Source organism: Calliphora vicina, chromosome 3 (genome assembly GCF_958450345.1).
Source record: "Calliphora vicina chromosome 3, idCalVici1.1, whole genome shotgun sequence".
In the NCBI taxonomy this organism is placed as follows: Eukaryota; Metazoa; Arthropoda; class Insecta; order Diptera; family Calliphoridae; genus Calliphora; species Calliphora vicina.
The window spans coordinates 6089231-6104276 of NC_088782.1; the positions used below are offsets into that span (position 1 = coordinate 6089231).

The 15046-nt window shown below is 29.9% G+C and overlaps 1 protein-coding gene across 1 annotated transcript; it reads right to left on the reverse strand.

Annotated features, from left to right (window-relative positions):
• Positions 1-3140: 3140 nt before the first annotated feature.
• loj (logjam) lies at positions 3141-4725 on the reverse strand. Its single transcript, XM_065503268.1, has 5 exons — positions 4527-4725; positions 4363-4440; positions 4021-4284; positions 3793-3960; positions 3141-3727 (listed from the first exon to the last, which is right to left on the reverse strand). The coding sequence occupies exons 1-5, from the start codon at positions 4668-4670 to the stop codon at positions 3671-3673; spliced, it is 711 nt and encodes a 236-aa protein (XP_065359340.1). The 5' UTR covers positions 4671-4725; the 3' UTR covers positions 3141-3670.
• Positions 4726-15046: the final 10321 nt, after the last annotated feature.

Here is a 15046-nt window from a genome sequence, read left to right on the forward strand (position 1 = left end):
TTCCTAGTTGGGACAACTTTGCCAGGAATTTCCGGGAATAAAGTTACAGTATTATTTCTGCACATATAAAACAGATTCTTTATGATTTGTTGCCAATCGAATTTTTCAGCCACAACAGAAAAATTTTGAAAAATTTTGACTAAATTATTTAACATTTCTAGTGGCTCTACTTAAAACACATACAAATTCTAAGTTCTTAAAGAATGTATTAAGATGCTTAACATTAAAACTTCGAAGGTTATTTATTAAATATATTTAGAGAAAATAATAATTTGAACCATTTGTTTATATACATTCTGTTTTGAAAATTATATTTCGCAACGAATCCGCTTGTAATTTTTACATTTTTCATTTGAGATCTCATGAAATATATATAATCAAAATTTCGTTACCACAATTAAAATAAAAATTTCAAAATATTAAAGACATTTTTAATTTTAATAATTGAGTTTATTGAAATCTACAGAATTTAAAATATACTTTTTCAACTTATCACGAGAATGCAGAATAGTTTTCATTTATTTGTACATTGTATATTGAAACACATTCATTTATTTGTCCATATATCACTTGGCGCCGGGATTCAGAAAATAAGGCCATAAGTAAAGATTATCAATCTGATTAATTTTAGTAAGTTTTTATTCGGTAAATAAAATGGTTTGTAAAATTCATTGTATTAAAAATTCAAAGCTTATATTAGAAAAAGTGCATAGATACAAATTTGTGTTGCGATATCTCAATATCAATTGGAATCCAATTTCTCAATTTTAACTGGAAAAAATGCCAAACGGGAAATCCCAGAATTTTCAAATCCCTTAAAACAGGAAATTTTTAAAATCCAGAAATTTTTGTGTTTTGTTCTAATATTTTGTGAAATATAAATTTACATTATTTTAATAAAACACTAAAAACTAAGAACAAGTAAGGAAGTCATATTCGATTGAAAATCATCATACATATGTACATATGTATATACTAGGGTATTCAATCGATTAACCGTTAATCGGGTATATCGTACTAAGGGGTCACGTATCGAAATAAGGGTATATCGTACGTGACATAAAACGGAAGTCATTTTGAGATACATGTAGAAATATGCGAAAATGTACATGTATTTGAAACTTTTTTTGCATTTATATGTACAGAACTTAACGAAACTATCAAAAGTATTCAATATCTAAAACAATCCAAAAAGGACACCAATGGTATAACGATAGATTTGATATGCTTAGAAAAAACTAAAAAAGAAACTGAAATATTGGATATTCTTTATCATGCTTTCGATTTCTGCAACATCTACAATCAGCGAGAGAGTTTTTTCCAAATTATGTTCTATAAAATCTAAAGAAAAAAATCGTTTAAAAGAAAAAAAATAAATTATATTCTTTTTTTAAAAGATTATTTCAGAAGATCTCACTTAAATCCTAAAAAAAAACTCAAATGTGTATACAAAAAGGATCTCAAATACCATATTTGCTATTATTTTTTTGTTTTGTTTGTTTTTTATGTTTTTGTACACAAAATTCGTGGTTGTATTTTTAATATAAAATTAAAATAGACATTATTCGGTTAATCAAATAATTTTAAATTAACTGATTATTAACCGAATAAATCTAAACCCCGATTAATTATTTGCTCGGTTAACCGATTAAACTAGAAACCCGATTAATTGAATACCCTAGTATATACCAACCACATGCGCAAGTTTAATATACGTACATAGTATGTCAACTAGTCAACAGTTATCATTATATGTAATTATTTAATTATAAAATAAATCATTAACTTTTGGAATTGATAATACATTTCTAAGCCAATAGAAGATATTCGTTAGACAAATGGCAAAAGCTCTTCAAGATTATTTACTAAGGATGACATTTTTTTTATATTTTTCTCTGTTAATAATCTACAATATTTTTAAGGTTCTTAATAAATACTAAATTTTAATTAGGGGTCAATTTTTTTGCTTATTCAAGCCCACCACTGTGATATTTATGTGGAAAGCAAAAACAAAATTACAAAAATTTTAAAAACTAGTTTTTGTCTTGGGCCTAACGAGTTTTCCGACTAGTATTCGACTCTCAGGAGGTTCCAACCCTCTCGTCAGGTTGTCAACTATAACACAAACAAAAATAGATTTTACAAAATCTACACAAAACACAACGACACCACGTCATGTCAGCCCTCCCAACCTTGTCGTAGAAACTTCCGGATCCCTAAATTCTACGACCCAATTATTCTGAGTACAAAATCTAAACGATTTTGTTTCGTTCGAGTTTGAACATCTCTTCCAATTTATCCAGCATTTTCCCTCTTCACCCGGCTTTCAGCTAAACATAGTATGATAAATATCAGAAAACTATTTTGATTAAATGATTGTTTTATTACAATCATTTGTTTTACTTTCAAAAACTTCCATTCTTTTATATGAACATTTTAGAATTTATAGGTTTGCCTCTCATGACCATACACTATAATTGACAACAATTATATCACATTTTGAACGAATTTGTTGTAATCTAATCAGATACTTCACTTTTGTTTTCACGTGTCCCATTTTGAAATTCTAATATAGCAATATGAAAAGCCTATTAAAATATTTTTTTCTATTCCAAGTTAATAATCCAATAAGCCTCAAAAATTCAAGCACTTGAACATTTTGTTGAAATTTGACTTGAATGCAAATGTAATTATGTATGTTTTAAACTTGAAAAATATTTGAAATACATATTTGGTCAATTCACAAGGTATCTTATCAGTCACATTGTCATGATGTCCTAATATATCACGACACGGCGGCTTGGCTTAACCAACTCTTAGGCATTCGGCGCAGGTCTCTGCTGGTTGGTTACGATAACACAATAAACATAGCATACAAAATTATATTATTTTAGGACATTTTTTGCTTGAAAAGCAATAAAGACCATTATGAAATATTAGGACATTATGACAATTGTGAATTGACCAATTATGTAAATATTTTTCAAACAAAAAACATGTGGCTTGAATTTATGTTTCCTTTTTACTAGAGAATGCTATTGATATAAAGTTTAATACATACAATTGCAATTCAATTGCTTGACTATAATTCAAGGCTTAATTACACTTGCTTTCAACTTAAATTCCAGTAAAAATATTGATTCCTCTTAAAGTAGGTTAATTTTTATTTTTTGTTTCTATAAAAATACACTTCATTTATGTTTTACAAAATAAAATATTTAAACGCATAAAGTTATAAAGTAGATCTCAATATTTAAAAATAATGGAACAATGAATATGGAGTGCATACAAACATACCAACGAGTACACAAAATCAAAAGATGTAACATGAGCACACTGGCAACATACTGATTAAAATATAAAATATAGCAATATAAAATTATGTAAATACAAATTGCAAATGCATAGAAATTTGATCTTAAATACACAAATTCATAAAATGGAAAAATCACTTATTACAAATCAAATTATTAAATAATTTTGTTAAGATAACAGGCCGAATTCCAATGAAGATCAAAAGGTATAGTTAAGGTCCTTGGACGTAGAAAAGTGCAGTTAAAAACAAGTAATGAATGATACAATTTTTACTAATGTTCATGATGGCAAAGTCTTTTCTTTCATTTATTTTGTAAGGTAGGGCTTTTGTTTTAATGATTTCCTCATTTCATTACTAAATGCGACTGCGGGAACCTTCTTTCACACTAAACAATTTACGAACAAAGAACACCTTGAAAGAAAAAGAATATTTTAACATAATTTGTTGGAATAAATAAAATCAAAGATAAAACATACTTGGACAGAACAAGTAATCATAATGACTATAATTTGACAAATGGAAAACGATTGTATGTAGGAATTGTTATCAATAACTAGGGCATAATCACGGGCTTCGCGATTTCTACTGTGATATTGATAGGCCAACATGTCATTGATGTTACGTTCCACAGTTCCAATGGTGGTCTAAAGAAATAAAACAAAATTAGAAACATTGCAAATCTAATAAATTTGTATAAAACTCACTGTGAAATTCTCCATATTGAGCTGCAATTCTTCAATTTCTTTGGCGTATTTATCCCAGGCATCATACTTGACCACCGTAATGTAGATATTCACGAGTTTGCCAGCAAAACGTGAAAATTGGTTGTCAATGCACACAGAGTAATAACCGCCAGGCGACACTTGATCAGTGTAGTCAGCAGTAGCCTGCCATTGGTAGGGCTTTACTATTTGGCCGGCGGGATTACGAACGGCGAAACCAGCCATGCCATCACCACCACGAACAACCTTTTAACAAACACATATTGTATAAAATATTTAATAAATGAACACAATTTCCTAGGTCTTCTTTTTTTAATAACTCACACTAAAGGACACATAAAACGTTGCTCCCGGTTGCACGTACTGATGGTAGCAATCTTCTTTTCCGGCATCTATGTGGACCTGTTGCATGCGAGGATGAATGAAGAAAAACGACAGGCATGAACATTTGACACTCTGTTTTACTGCGGAGTTTTTGCAATATTTACCTTGTAGTCCATTGCTACAGCCGGTAGATTTTCATACCATGGTTTAGGCACTTCCTGTGATACAATTTGTGTTGCAACAATTTTTAAAAATATTATTAAAATAATTGCGCAAAGGGAATTTGTTTGCCACGTCGAAAAATGCATTTTGTCTTTCGTCTTGTTTTGATTAATAAACAACACAAATACAAATTGGCTTTCGCTGTCAAACGAATTGCAACAACAAAAAGCACTTGATTGACGTATTTGTGTTATTACTTTAAAGTGAATGTCTGACGAATTGTCAAAATATCAACTCTGTGTATTTGCTACATTTTACATACTACTAAATAATAGATGGCGCTAATAGCAATGTGAGGAGAGAAGTGCAAGTATTCTTGACAACAACCCATCAGTGATTCAGTTATATTCCAATTGTCAATATGTGTTGCATACATCAGGGAAAATTTAATTATGAACTGGGATTTGGAAAGTGGTGGCAAATAATTATTTTTGTTTCGTTTTTAAATAAATAAATATATTTTTAGTTTTAATCATTTTATTGTTACATCTTTCTCACTAAACATTTTGCCAAGAACGCTATAAAAGAGAAATTGGCATATATATATTTGGTCGATTCACAAGGTATCATATCGTGTCATATTGTCATAATGTTCTAATATTTGAACTCTATATAGTTCTCTACGAAAACCATACTGTATATAGAGTCTATATACAGTATGGCTTTCGTAGAGAACTTTCTACCCTACCTCTCTTTCAACCCTATCTATTCTTTTGGTGATGACTTTAACATTTGCCATTCATATTTATTCAATTGTAGATCAAGCCTGTAGATCAAGACTTGGGGCAATGAGGCAAAACATGATAACGCTTAACCAAATGCTCTGCTTCATCTGGTTTTATGGATGGTGTAAATATTATAGAATCAGAAGCTCTTGATGTTCTAGGCATGAGTATTCAGTGCGATGTCCGATAGACAAAACATATTTTTCAAGTGTCGAAGGAATCATTCAAGTGCATTGGTTTTCTAAAACGGCATAGGAAATACTTCACTCCTTCTGATATCCTTACTATTTACACCACTGCATCGACGTCTATTTTGGAGTTACTCGACCGCGTACAGGAGAGGGCGAAGGTGCTTATCTATTGACTCATTGCAGCATCGTCGCAATGTGGGTTGTGTTTTACTATTCTACCGATACTACAATGGAATGTGCTCTGTAGAAATTAGGAAACTTGTTCCCGAAACTCGACAAGGGCTCATCAATTCGTGGTCGACTGGACCGTAGATCGCACAACACATTACAGGGAAAATTCGTTATTTAGCCGTACAGTCCGTATGTTGAATAAGCATCCTTCTTTCCTGTCACTTTCAATATAGGAAAATTCAAATCAAATGTTCACAAACACTACTCCCTCTATCCAACCTCTCCTAACCTATAATATTCCATAAGTAGGGGTCATCCCCTGAGTGCTGGTCCAAGCAAGTCGACATAAAATAATTTGTTTGCAAAAGTCCTATGTTAATTTTTCACATATTTCAATTTGACAGTGAACAGTGGTGCAGAAAATTGTTTTGGAAATAAATCTGGCATTTCTAAATGGCCGCTCAAATCGGTATAAAATTTTACGTGGGCGTAGACAAGGAGTATTCGAGTTTATGTTATTAAAATGGACCCTACAAATGCCATTTTTTTTGTTTCCCATCCGATTTCAAAGATTTTTATTTTTTTATTTTTGGAAAGCGCTCGGCTAGTTCTTGAAAAAACGTGCTTTATAATTTCCGAGTTATAGGCATTTGAAAATTGAAATTTGGCCATATATTGGCCCGCTTATTTAAAAATATAGTTCGTACTTTTGGACCGAATGGACAGTTAGACAACTAAATTACCAGTAATATACAAAATATTTCAAAGCAATATCAAGCATGGATCCAAAAATAAACGATTTTCTATTTAAAAATTAAAAAATAGTAGATTTTTGCTGTTTTTTGTGTTTTTAATAAAAACAAAACTTTCTTTAAGAGCATATAACAATTTTATGTTTTTCTGTAAGGTACCTTTACGGTACCTATTTTTCGAATAGGCGTAGGGGAGCCCTTCGGAATTTAACCAATTTTTTATCAAAATTTCAACTTTGGGACACATGTTCTAAAATCCCAAAGCTGGGATCAGAAAACAGAGAGCAGCTTTGGAAACCTTGATGTGTTCCCTATTTATCCCCAAAGTATTTTTCCAGCCCCAAAGGAAATGTCGACCGGGCAAAATTTTAAAATTACCTTTTTGGGATTTTCGTTCCAATTGTTAGGAATTGCGGGATTCCTTTTGACAAGTTTTTTAAAATTTGTTCATTTTTTGGAAAAAAAAATTTTTCGAATTGTTTTCTTAAAATTTTTTTTTAAAAAATTTCGAATTGTTTAAATTTAAATTTTTTTTTTGTTTTTTTTTTAATTTTTTTAATATTTAGCGAAAAAAAACTTTTGGTGAAAAAAAAAATCGGGTTAAAAAATATTTTTTCCCATTTTGACCCATTATAGGTCCAACTTACTATGGTCTTATATACGTCATTGCAAAGGACTTTGAAATAACTATCATTAGATATCTATATTGTCTATATTAATGACTTAGTAATCCAGATATAGGTATAAAAATAGGTCATAAATCGAGGTTGTCTTGGTTTTTTCATTATATGTATCTCAGCTATTTGTGGACAGATTTTCTTAATTTTAAATAGCAACTGAGCCGGAAGAATTCCGGAGATGTTGATGTATGAATCGTGTATGTAACTTATTTGGGGGCTTCGGAAAGTTGATTCAACAGACAGACGGACATGCCTTAATCGACTCCGCTATATATAAGGATCCAGAATATACATATATACTTTATAGGGTCGGAAATGAAAAATGCAGAATTTACAAACGGAATGACAAACTTATATATACCCTTATCACGAAGATGAAGGGTGTAAATACTTTGAAAATTTCATTGAGTTTTGTTAATAAATAAAGATTTTATTGCATTTCTTTATGCCTATAAGAAATGTTTTTTCAAGACGTTTAAAAATTTTACATGTCGAAGGTACCCTACCACCATAGCGCCGTCCCTGGAGCATTTGTAAAATTTTATACCGATCGGACCAGCCGTTTAGAAATGCCATATTTATTTCCAAAAAATTTTGATTCTTGTATGCCCACCATCAATATGTGACAATAAAATATTTTTCTAATATAGTGGTCAATTATGGATCGATCCTTATAAAACGTTGGTAGAAAGATTTAGGTTCATATAAAATTTGTTTATGTCCAATTTCATCACGATATTAATTATTACAAGACAATTATGGGGTACATTTGTATGGGGCCAGATGGAATCATGGACCGATATTGCTTATTTTCAATACCAAACCTTTGGGTCCAATCGTATTTTCAACAGACAGTCAGACGGGCGGACAAGGCTACATCGTCTTAGAATCTTATGAGGACCTAAAATATATATGTGGGTATGCGACAAATAATTTGATGTGTTACAAGCGGAATGACAACATCAATATACCCCCAAATTTGTTTATGGTGGGTATAAAAATAGATTCTGAATGCAATGCTTCCCAGCTTCGAACAGAACGGAACAATAGCTTAGAGATGTACATTAGAGTGACAATCAGTTGTATGGAAAAAAAATTTTGTTAAAATTTTGAACAGTGCCGGGTGGAATATTGTGACACTAGGCCTAAATGTTAAGTGCTAAAAATTTGAGCCAAATCGGGCAACGATTTCTGGACGCGCATCGAGGTCAAAGTTCAGATATATGCAAAATTTTACTGTTAATATGGAATAAATAGGTGAAACTCGTTAACTTTCTGCATTGTTTTCTAGAAATGTGTAGATTTATTTATATTAATGAATATTACATTAAAAAAAAAATTTTTTAAATTAACCCTGTATCTCCTTTGGTTCAAAATGACCCAAAAACTGTATTATCGCCAAAATTAGAGAAAAATGCAAATTTTTCAGTTTTTGAAAAAATTTTGCTACTAAATAAATACTTTTGCAATTGAATGCAAAAGAATCGAAATATGTACGTAATTATCGTTGTAATGAGATATAAATGACAAAATTTGATTAAAAAATTTTAAAGTTATTACAAATTCGCCAGCCCATTAATGTGTTTCAGGCCACTTGAACAAAAAATTTAGGAAAAAAATTAAGATATTTCGAGAAAAATTAAAATAAAAGCTCATTTTTACTTAAAATATGTCCATATTTACTTGTATATGAGTTTTTGTCTTCGTAGGATACCGTTAACCTATTCGAAGGTATGACCAAAAAAAATAATTTTGTTTAACGGCTGTTTCAAAACTCCATTTTCAAATTTTTAAAAATTTTGTTAAACAAATTTCAGATTTTTTCGATCATCACATTGGGGTTTATTTAGATCAAAATAGGGAATAAAAATATGAAAAAATTATGTCAATACCTCTTACAGTTTTTCCGTACCCGCGATTTAAATTTTGCGTTTTTCAAGAAAAACTAATTTTTTGTCCATATTCAGGCGAATGAGTCCAATTTCCTTAATGTTATAAATTTTAAGTAAAACCTATTCACAATATTATAGTCCTTGTAATTTTAAATACGTTCTGAAAGTTTTACTAAAATCGGAAAACGATAACCTTTGAATCGTGAAGGTCAAAGGTCAAATTTTTCAATATTTGGAATTTCTAAAGAAAATATACTGAAATGTTATATACTTTTGGGCCGATTTTCATGAAACTTAAGGAAAATATAACATAAAGTCCAGAATTTAAAATAACGGCAAAAAAAATGGAAATTAACCCTTAGCAGCACTTGGGGTCCAAATTACCCTCAACTTTTAAAATCACGAAAAACACAACCATTTTGACCCCAAGTCCTCTTAAAGGTTAAAATCCATTTTTGCACTGTTGTTGTAAATGCTAGACACCAATATATATTTTCCTCAAGTTTCATGAAAATCGGCCCAAAAATATATAACATTTCAGTATATTTTCATTAGAAATTCCAAATATTGAAAAATTTTACCTTTGACCTTCACGATTCAAAGGTTATCGTTTTCCGATTTTAGTAAAACTTTCAGAACATATTTAAAATTACAAGGACTATAATATTGTGAATAGGTTTTACTTAAAAATTATAACATTAAGGAAATTGGACTCATTCGCCTAAATATGGACAAAAAATTAGTTTTTCTTGAAAAACGCAAAGTTTAAATCGCAGGTACGAAAAAACTGTAAGAGGTATTGACATAATTTTTTCATATTTTTATTCCCTATTTTGATCTTAATAAACCCCAATGTGATGATCGAAAAAATCTGAAATTTGTTTAACAAAATTTTTAAAAATTTGAAAATGGAGTTTTGAAACAGCCGTTAAAAAAAATTATTTTTTTTGGCCATACCTTCGAATAGGTTAACGGTATCCTACGAAGACAAAAACTCATATACAAGTAAATATGGACATATTTTAAGTAAAAAAGAGCTTTTATTTTAATTTTTCTCGAAATATCTTAATTTTTTCCCTAAATTTTTTGTTCAAGTGGCCTGAAACACGTTAATGGGCTGGCGAATTTGTAATAACTTTAAAATTTTTTAATCAAATTTTGTCATTTATATCTCATTACAACGATAATTACGTACATATTTCGATTCTTTTACATTCAATTGCAAAAGTATTTATTTAGTAGCAAAATTTTTTCAAAAACTGAAAAATTTGCATTTTTCTCTAATTTTGGCGATAATACAGTTTTTGGGTCATTTTGAACCAAAGGAGATACAGGGTTAATTTCCAAAAATTTTTTTTTAATGTAATATTCATTAACATAAATAAATCTACACATTTCTAGAAAACAATGCAGAAAGTTAACGAGTTTCACCTATTTATTCCATATTAACAGTAAAATTTTGCATATATCTGAACTTTGACCTCGATGCGCGTCGAGAAATCGTTGCCCGATTTGGCTCACATTTTCAGCACTTAACATTTAGGCCTAGTGTCACAATATTCCACCCGGCACTCTTTGAAATCTAAAAAAAAAAAATCGGCTGTCACTCTAATGTACATATGTACATATATTGTGGATTTAAATTAAATAATTACTCAATTGACCCTTAACATTTTTACCATGATTTATTTGAAAAAAATTAGATCATTAAATTAAAACAACAGTCTTTTTTTTGTTTCCAAACATGTGCTTTTTTATTTTATTTACCAATCATAAATCTCCTTCTCTTTTCTTTTCGTTACTTTTCTATTCATTTTATGTTTTTTTTTTGTTTTTTTTGGTTTTAATATTATATAGTTGTTGTTTTGTTTATTTATTATTATTATTTTGTATAATTTAAATGCATTGCTATGTTTTTTTGTTTGTTTGTTTATTTGTTTATTTATATTATTATGTTTTTTTTTGCTTTTGTTTTTATTTTTTATGCTCAATGAATGATTATTATTTTGTGTGTTCTCTTTGTCTGTTCTCTTCTGTATTGTTTGTTTTGGTTTTTCTTTGCTAAATATTTTTGCTAAATATTCATCAACGTCATCATGATTTTGTGAAACGATCAGTGATTGAAGTTCATGAATGAAGTTGTTTTTGCCTATAAGTGTGTAGGTATGTATCTGTGTGAGTGTAAGTTTGTATCCTTGTGTGTAAATGAGTGAATGAATATTTATTTTGTTTGTTTGTTTGTTATTTATGCATGTTGTATGTATAAAGATGCGATTGACAATTTGTTGATAATACTACAATTTTGTTTGTTTATTTAATTATTTATTTGTTGTTGGTTTGGTTGCATTTGGTTGGTTGGTGATTGATATTTTTTTGTTTGTTATTTCTTTATTTATACAATGAAAATAGTTGTTACTTTTTTGGAATTATTTGAAATTTACTATTTTTATATTCAAATCATTAGAAACGCCAATTCAAATGTAGCAAAAGCAAAATATACACAATTTTATAAAGAAAACGTGGTTATTAATGAAATGAGAATTTGTTGTTGATTAAAATTGAATAGCATGAGAATTTTTAATTGTGAGCCTTGATTTTTTTGTATTACATATTTTTTTTAACTTTAAATTGAAAAATAGTAAAATTAGTTTTTAAATTTTATTTAATAAACGGGGCAGAAAATATAAACAAACATAAACCAAATTTATTTATGCATTTTTCTTGTTATACTTTTTGGTTTAAGATTTTTTTTTGTTAGAAATAGAAATCGTAAAAAGGACAAATAGTAAAATAATGCTTGGCTTACGTATGGTTTTTTTTTTGTTTTGTTTTGTATTATTTTATTTTAGCTTTAACTTTTTTTTTAATTTTTTTTTCAATTTGTTTTTATATGTAAATATAATTTAGTTATATATAATTTTTATGTATATTTTGTTTTGGTTTAATTTGTTTTTAATTATTATTATTATTTTATTGAGTACAAATGCTAATAATATACATACAGTAATTTGTTAATAATTATTAATAATATTCTTTTGTTTTTAACTTTCAATATTGCGCCTATAATTCTGAATGACACCCCGAATCTGTCTGGTCCGTCCAAACTCATGTTTTCTTTTGTTATTGGTCATCTTCTGTCCCCATTTCATTTTATTCGTTCTATTAAATTACATGTTTTCGCAAAAAAAAAATCGTGATGAAAAAATTATAATTTGAAAAATTTAGGTGAACAAAGTAATTTTGCTTTTGACAGTGGAATCAAAATCTGATTAAATTACTACTTGTCCTACAAGCCTTAAAATTTTATTAAAACTTCACATTAACTGTCTTTCTCATACAATTGTTAACATTTTGGCAAATTGTCGTAGCGATCTTAATGGTGAAGGAAGTTTGACTTAAACAGATCCAAATACGTGCATAGCAAAGCTTCTACGCTAGAAAAATGTCTAGGAAATTCCCGGAAATATTTTTTTTATAAATTTTCAGGAAATTCAGTATACTTTTTCTTCTTAAAGCTACACTATTCAGATTCGTAGTGATGACCTAATTTGATGTTGATCGAATGATTGCATTATATTCATAGATTTTTTCGGTTCTAGCAATGGATAGGCAGTTTACAAAGAAGTATTATGAAATAACCGAATTTTTGTCACCCCAACTAACATGTCCTAATATTTTTTAATGAGATATTAATAAGACATTGTTGATTTTATGCTAAAGATCAAGATCGGTCAATCATACCAAAAATAGTTATTTGATCCTTCTTTGAAAACACAGGCAAAAGTCTATGAGACTTTTAATTCCAAAACATTTTAGTGGTTTTTGGTTTATTTTAGTATTCAAAAATGTCAGGGAAAGGATTTGATTACTACTTCTTGGGAAGGGATAAAAATGAGTCATTAAGTGCGTAGGTTCAAAATCTTAAGGAATCAAAATCTCCACTCATAATTTTCAAAACCTTATAATCAGAATAAAAATGTATGTATGTATGTATGTGCTTATTTGTTTTATTCCTTTTGTCAAGCATTAATTGAGGTTATAATTGTAAAAAATTTAAATGAGGAAAAATGTCAACGAATCAAGGCAATTGAAAATTCTCTCAAAATTTAACAAATCCAGTATTTTTTATTTAGCCATTATGTTGCCACATTTCTAAAGTCTTCGTTTGACCAATGATAAGACTTCTAAAATGAAAATTATTTTGCATTGGGGGTCTGGTGTCTTTGTGCCTGCAAAATAATGCATTTTCACAGTCACAAAATAGTTTTAGGTGGATAAAGAACATGCGTGATAGCTCTGAGTTATACAACTCAGGAATTGTGCACCGTTTTCCTAAAGGAAGGCTAATTCCAAGATCTTCTATGAGCCTTTTTAAGCGGAATCGGTATTTTGTCATAGGTTTATGAGGACAAATTTGTTAAGATAAGTTTGTTCTACAAAACAGCGTAGTAACTCACAAAGCCTAGACAACAGATGCCTTTTTTATCTATCAAAATAAGTTCAAGTATAGATATTTTGATTTAAAACACAATTGTAAGCTACATTTCCGTTCAATATTTTTTGATTTTTCAAGAATTTAAGTCTAAGGCCGGGTAACTTATTAAATTTTGAACAAAGTTTAGGGTTAATAAAAGATAAAATTCATTTAATTTGTATGAAAAAAAATAGATTTAAACATTGATTAAGCCTAAACTATGTTTAAAATATTGATAAGTTACTCGGCCTAAGAGAGAGACAAATGTCTTTAAATATAGCGCTACACTTTCCTAGTTAAAAATAGACATTTATAAAATTATAGCTGCCTTTCAGCCAAAACCAATCCCAGACATTGTGTGTTTCAGAGAAAAAATTCTAAAGTACAAGGTGGCGCAAAAGTAATCCTCCTATCAGAAAATGCTATAAATTTTGCGATTGGCCCCTAATGCCAGTTCTGTTTTGACATTTGTGTAGTAAACACATGCGAAATACACGTTAATAAACAAAGTTACGCTACACTGCTCCAGAACGCCATCCTTAATCACCACTAAGAGGAAGATGATTTTTCATCAAAAATAATCATGAGTGATGAGGCCCATTTCCATCTTATCGGGTACGTAAATAAGCAAAATTTACGCTTCTGGGGCACTGAACCCACGAAGAGCCATTACACCCGCTCAAAGTCACTGTATGGTGTGCTGTTTTCGCTGGAGGAGTCATCGGACCTTTTTTCTTCGAGACGTCGCGGGCCAAACGGTTACCGTGAATGGTGAGGATGCATTTTCCGGGCGCCTAATCTCCCGTTTTGGCGATTTGCACTGGCCAGCAAGATCGCCAGATTTGACCGCTCCAGACTTCTTTTTGTGGGGCTTTTTGAAGTCGCTGGTTTATGTCAACAAGCCTCAGACTCTTGCAGCTCTTAAAGACAATATCCGTCAAGAATGTGAGGACCTATTGCCGGAAGTTTTGGGCAAAGTGATGGAAAATGCCATAAAAAGGGCTCAAATGACAATCAACTGTGGCGGCGGCCATTTACATGACATCATATTCTCGACTTGATGTAAAAAAGTTAAAAGACCAAATAAAAATAATAATAATAATAATTAATAATAATTAATTACAGCCAAAAAACATCGGAAATTTACTTTTGCGCCACCTTGTACAATAAACATTATTTATCACTATTACCCCCATTAACACGAAGCCTGGCTAGGTGTTAACTAATAGTTATACTGTCGATTAAAATTATTTTTGTATGAAAACTGTCAGAATAACTATTAGTTAAAACACAACCAGACTTCGTGTTAACGGAGGTTATTAGTATAAAAAATACTATTAATAATGTTGAGAAATATCTGGATTACATAAATTACAGCGGACCGAAAATTCCATTACTGTCACTCTGTTAACGGTTAACCGGGTTTTTCAGATATATCCGTACTCGAAATCGGCTTTTCAGATAATACACCAGTTGCAGCTAACGAACCAACAGCTAACCCAACATATTTTGGAAAACATCATTAAACAAATCATTGATAGCAGACTACGTCGTGATTGGGGAGAAATTGGAAAAAG

Coding starts and splice junctions, on each gene's coding strand:
- loj (XM_065503268.1), bottom strand. CDS start 4,670: ATGCATTTTTCGACGTGGCAAACAAATTCCCTTTGCGCAATTATTTTA. Junction 4,441..4,526: donor CTGTAGCAATGGACTACAAG/GTAAATATTGCA, acceptor CGCATGCAACAG/GTCCACATAGATGCCGGAAA. Junction 3,961..4,020: donor TCAATATGGAGAATTTCACA/GTGAGTTTTATA, acceptor TTATTTCTTTAG/ACCACCATTGGAACTGTGGA.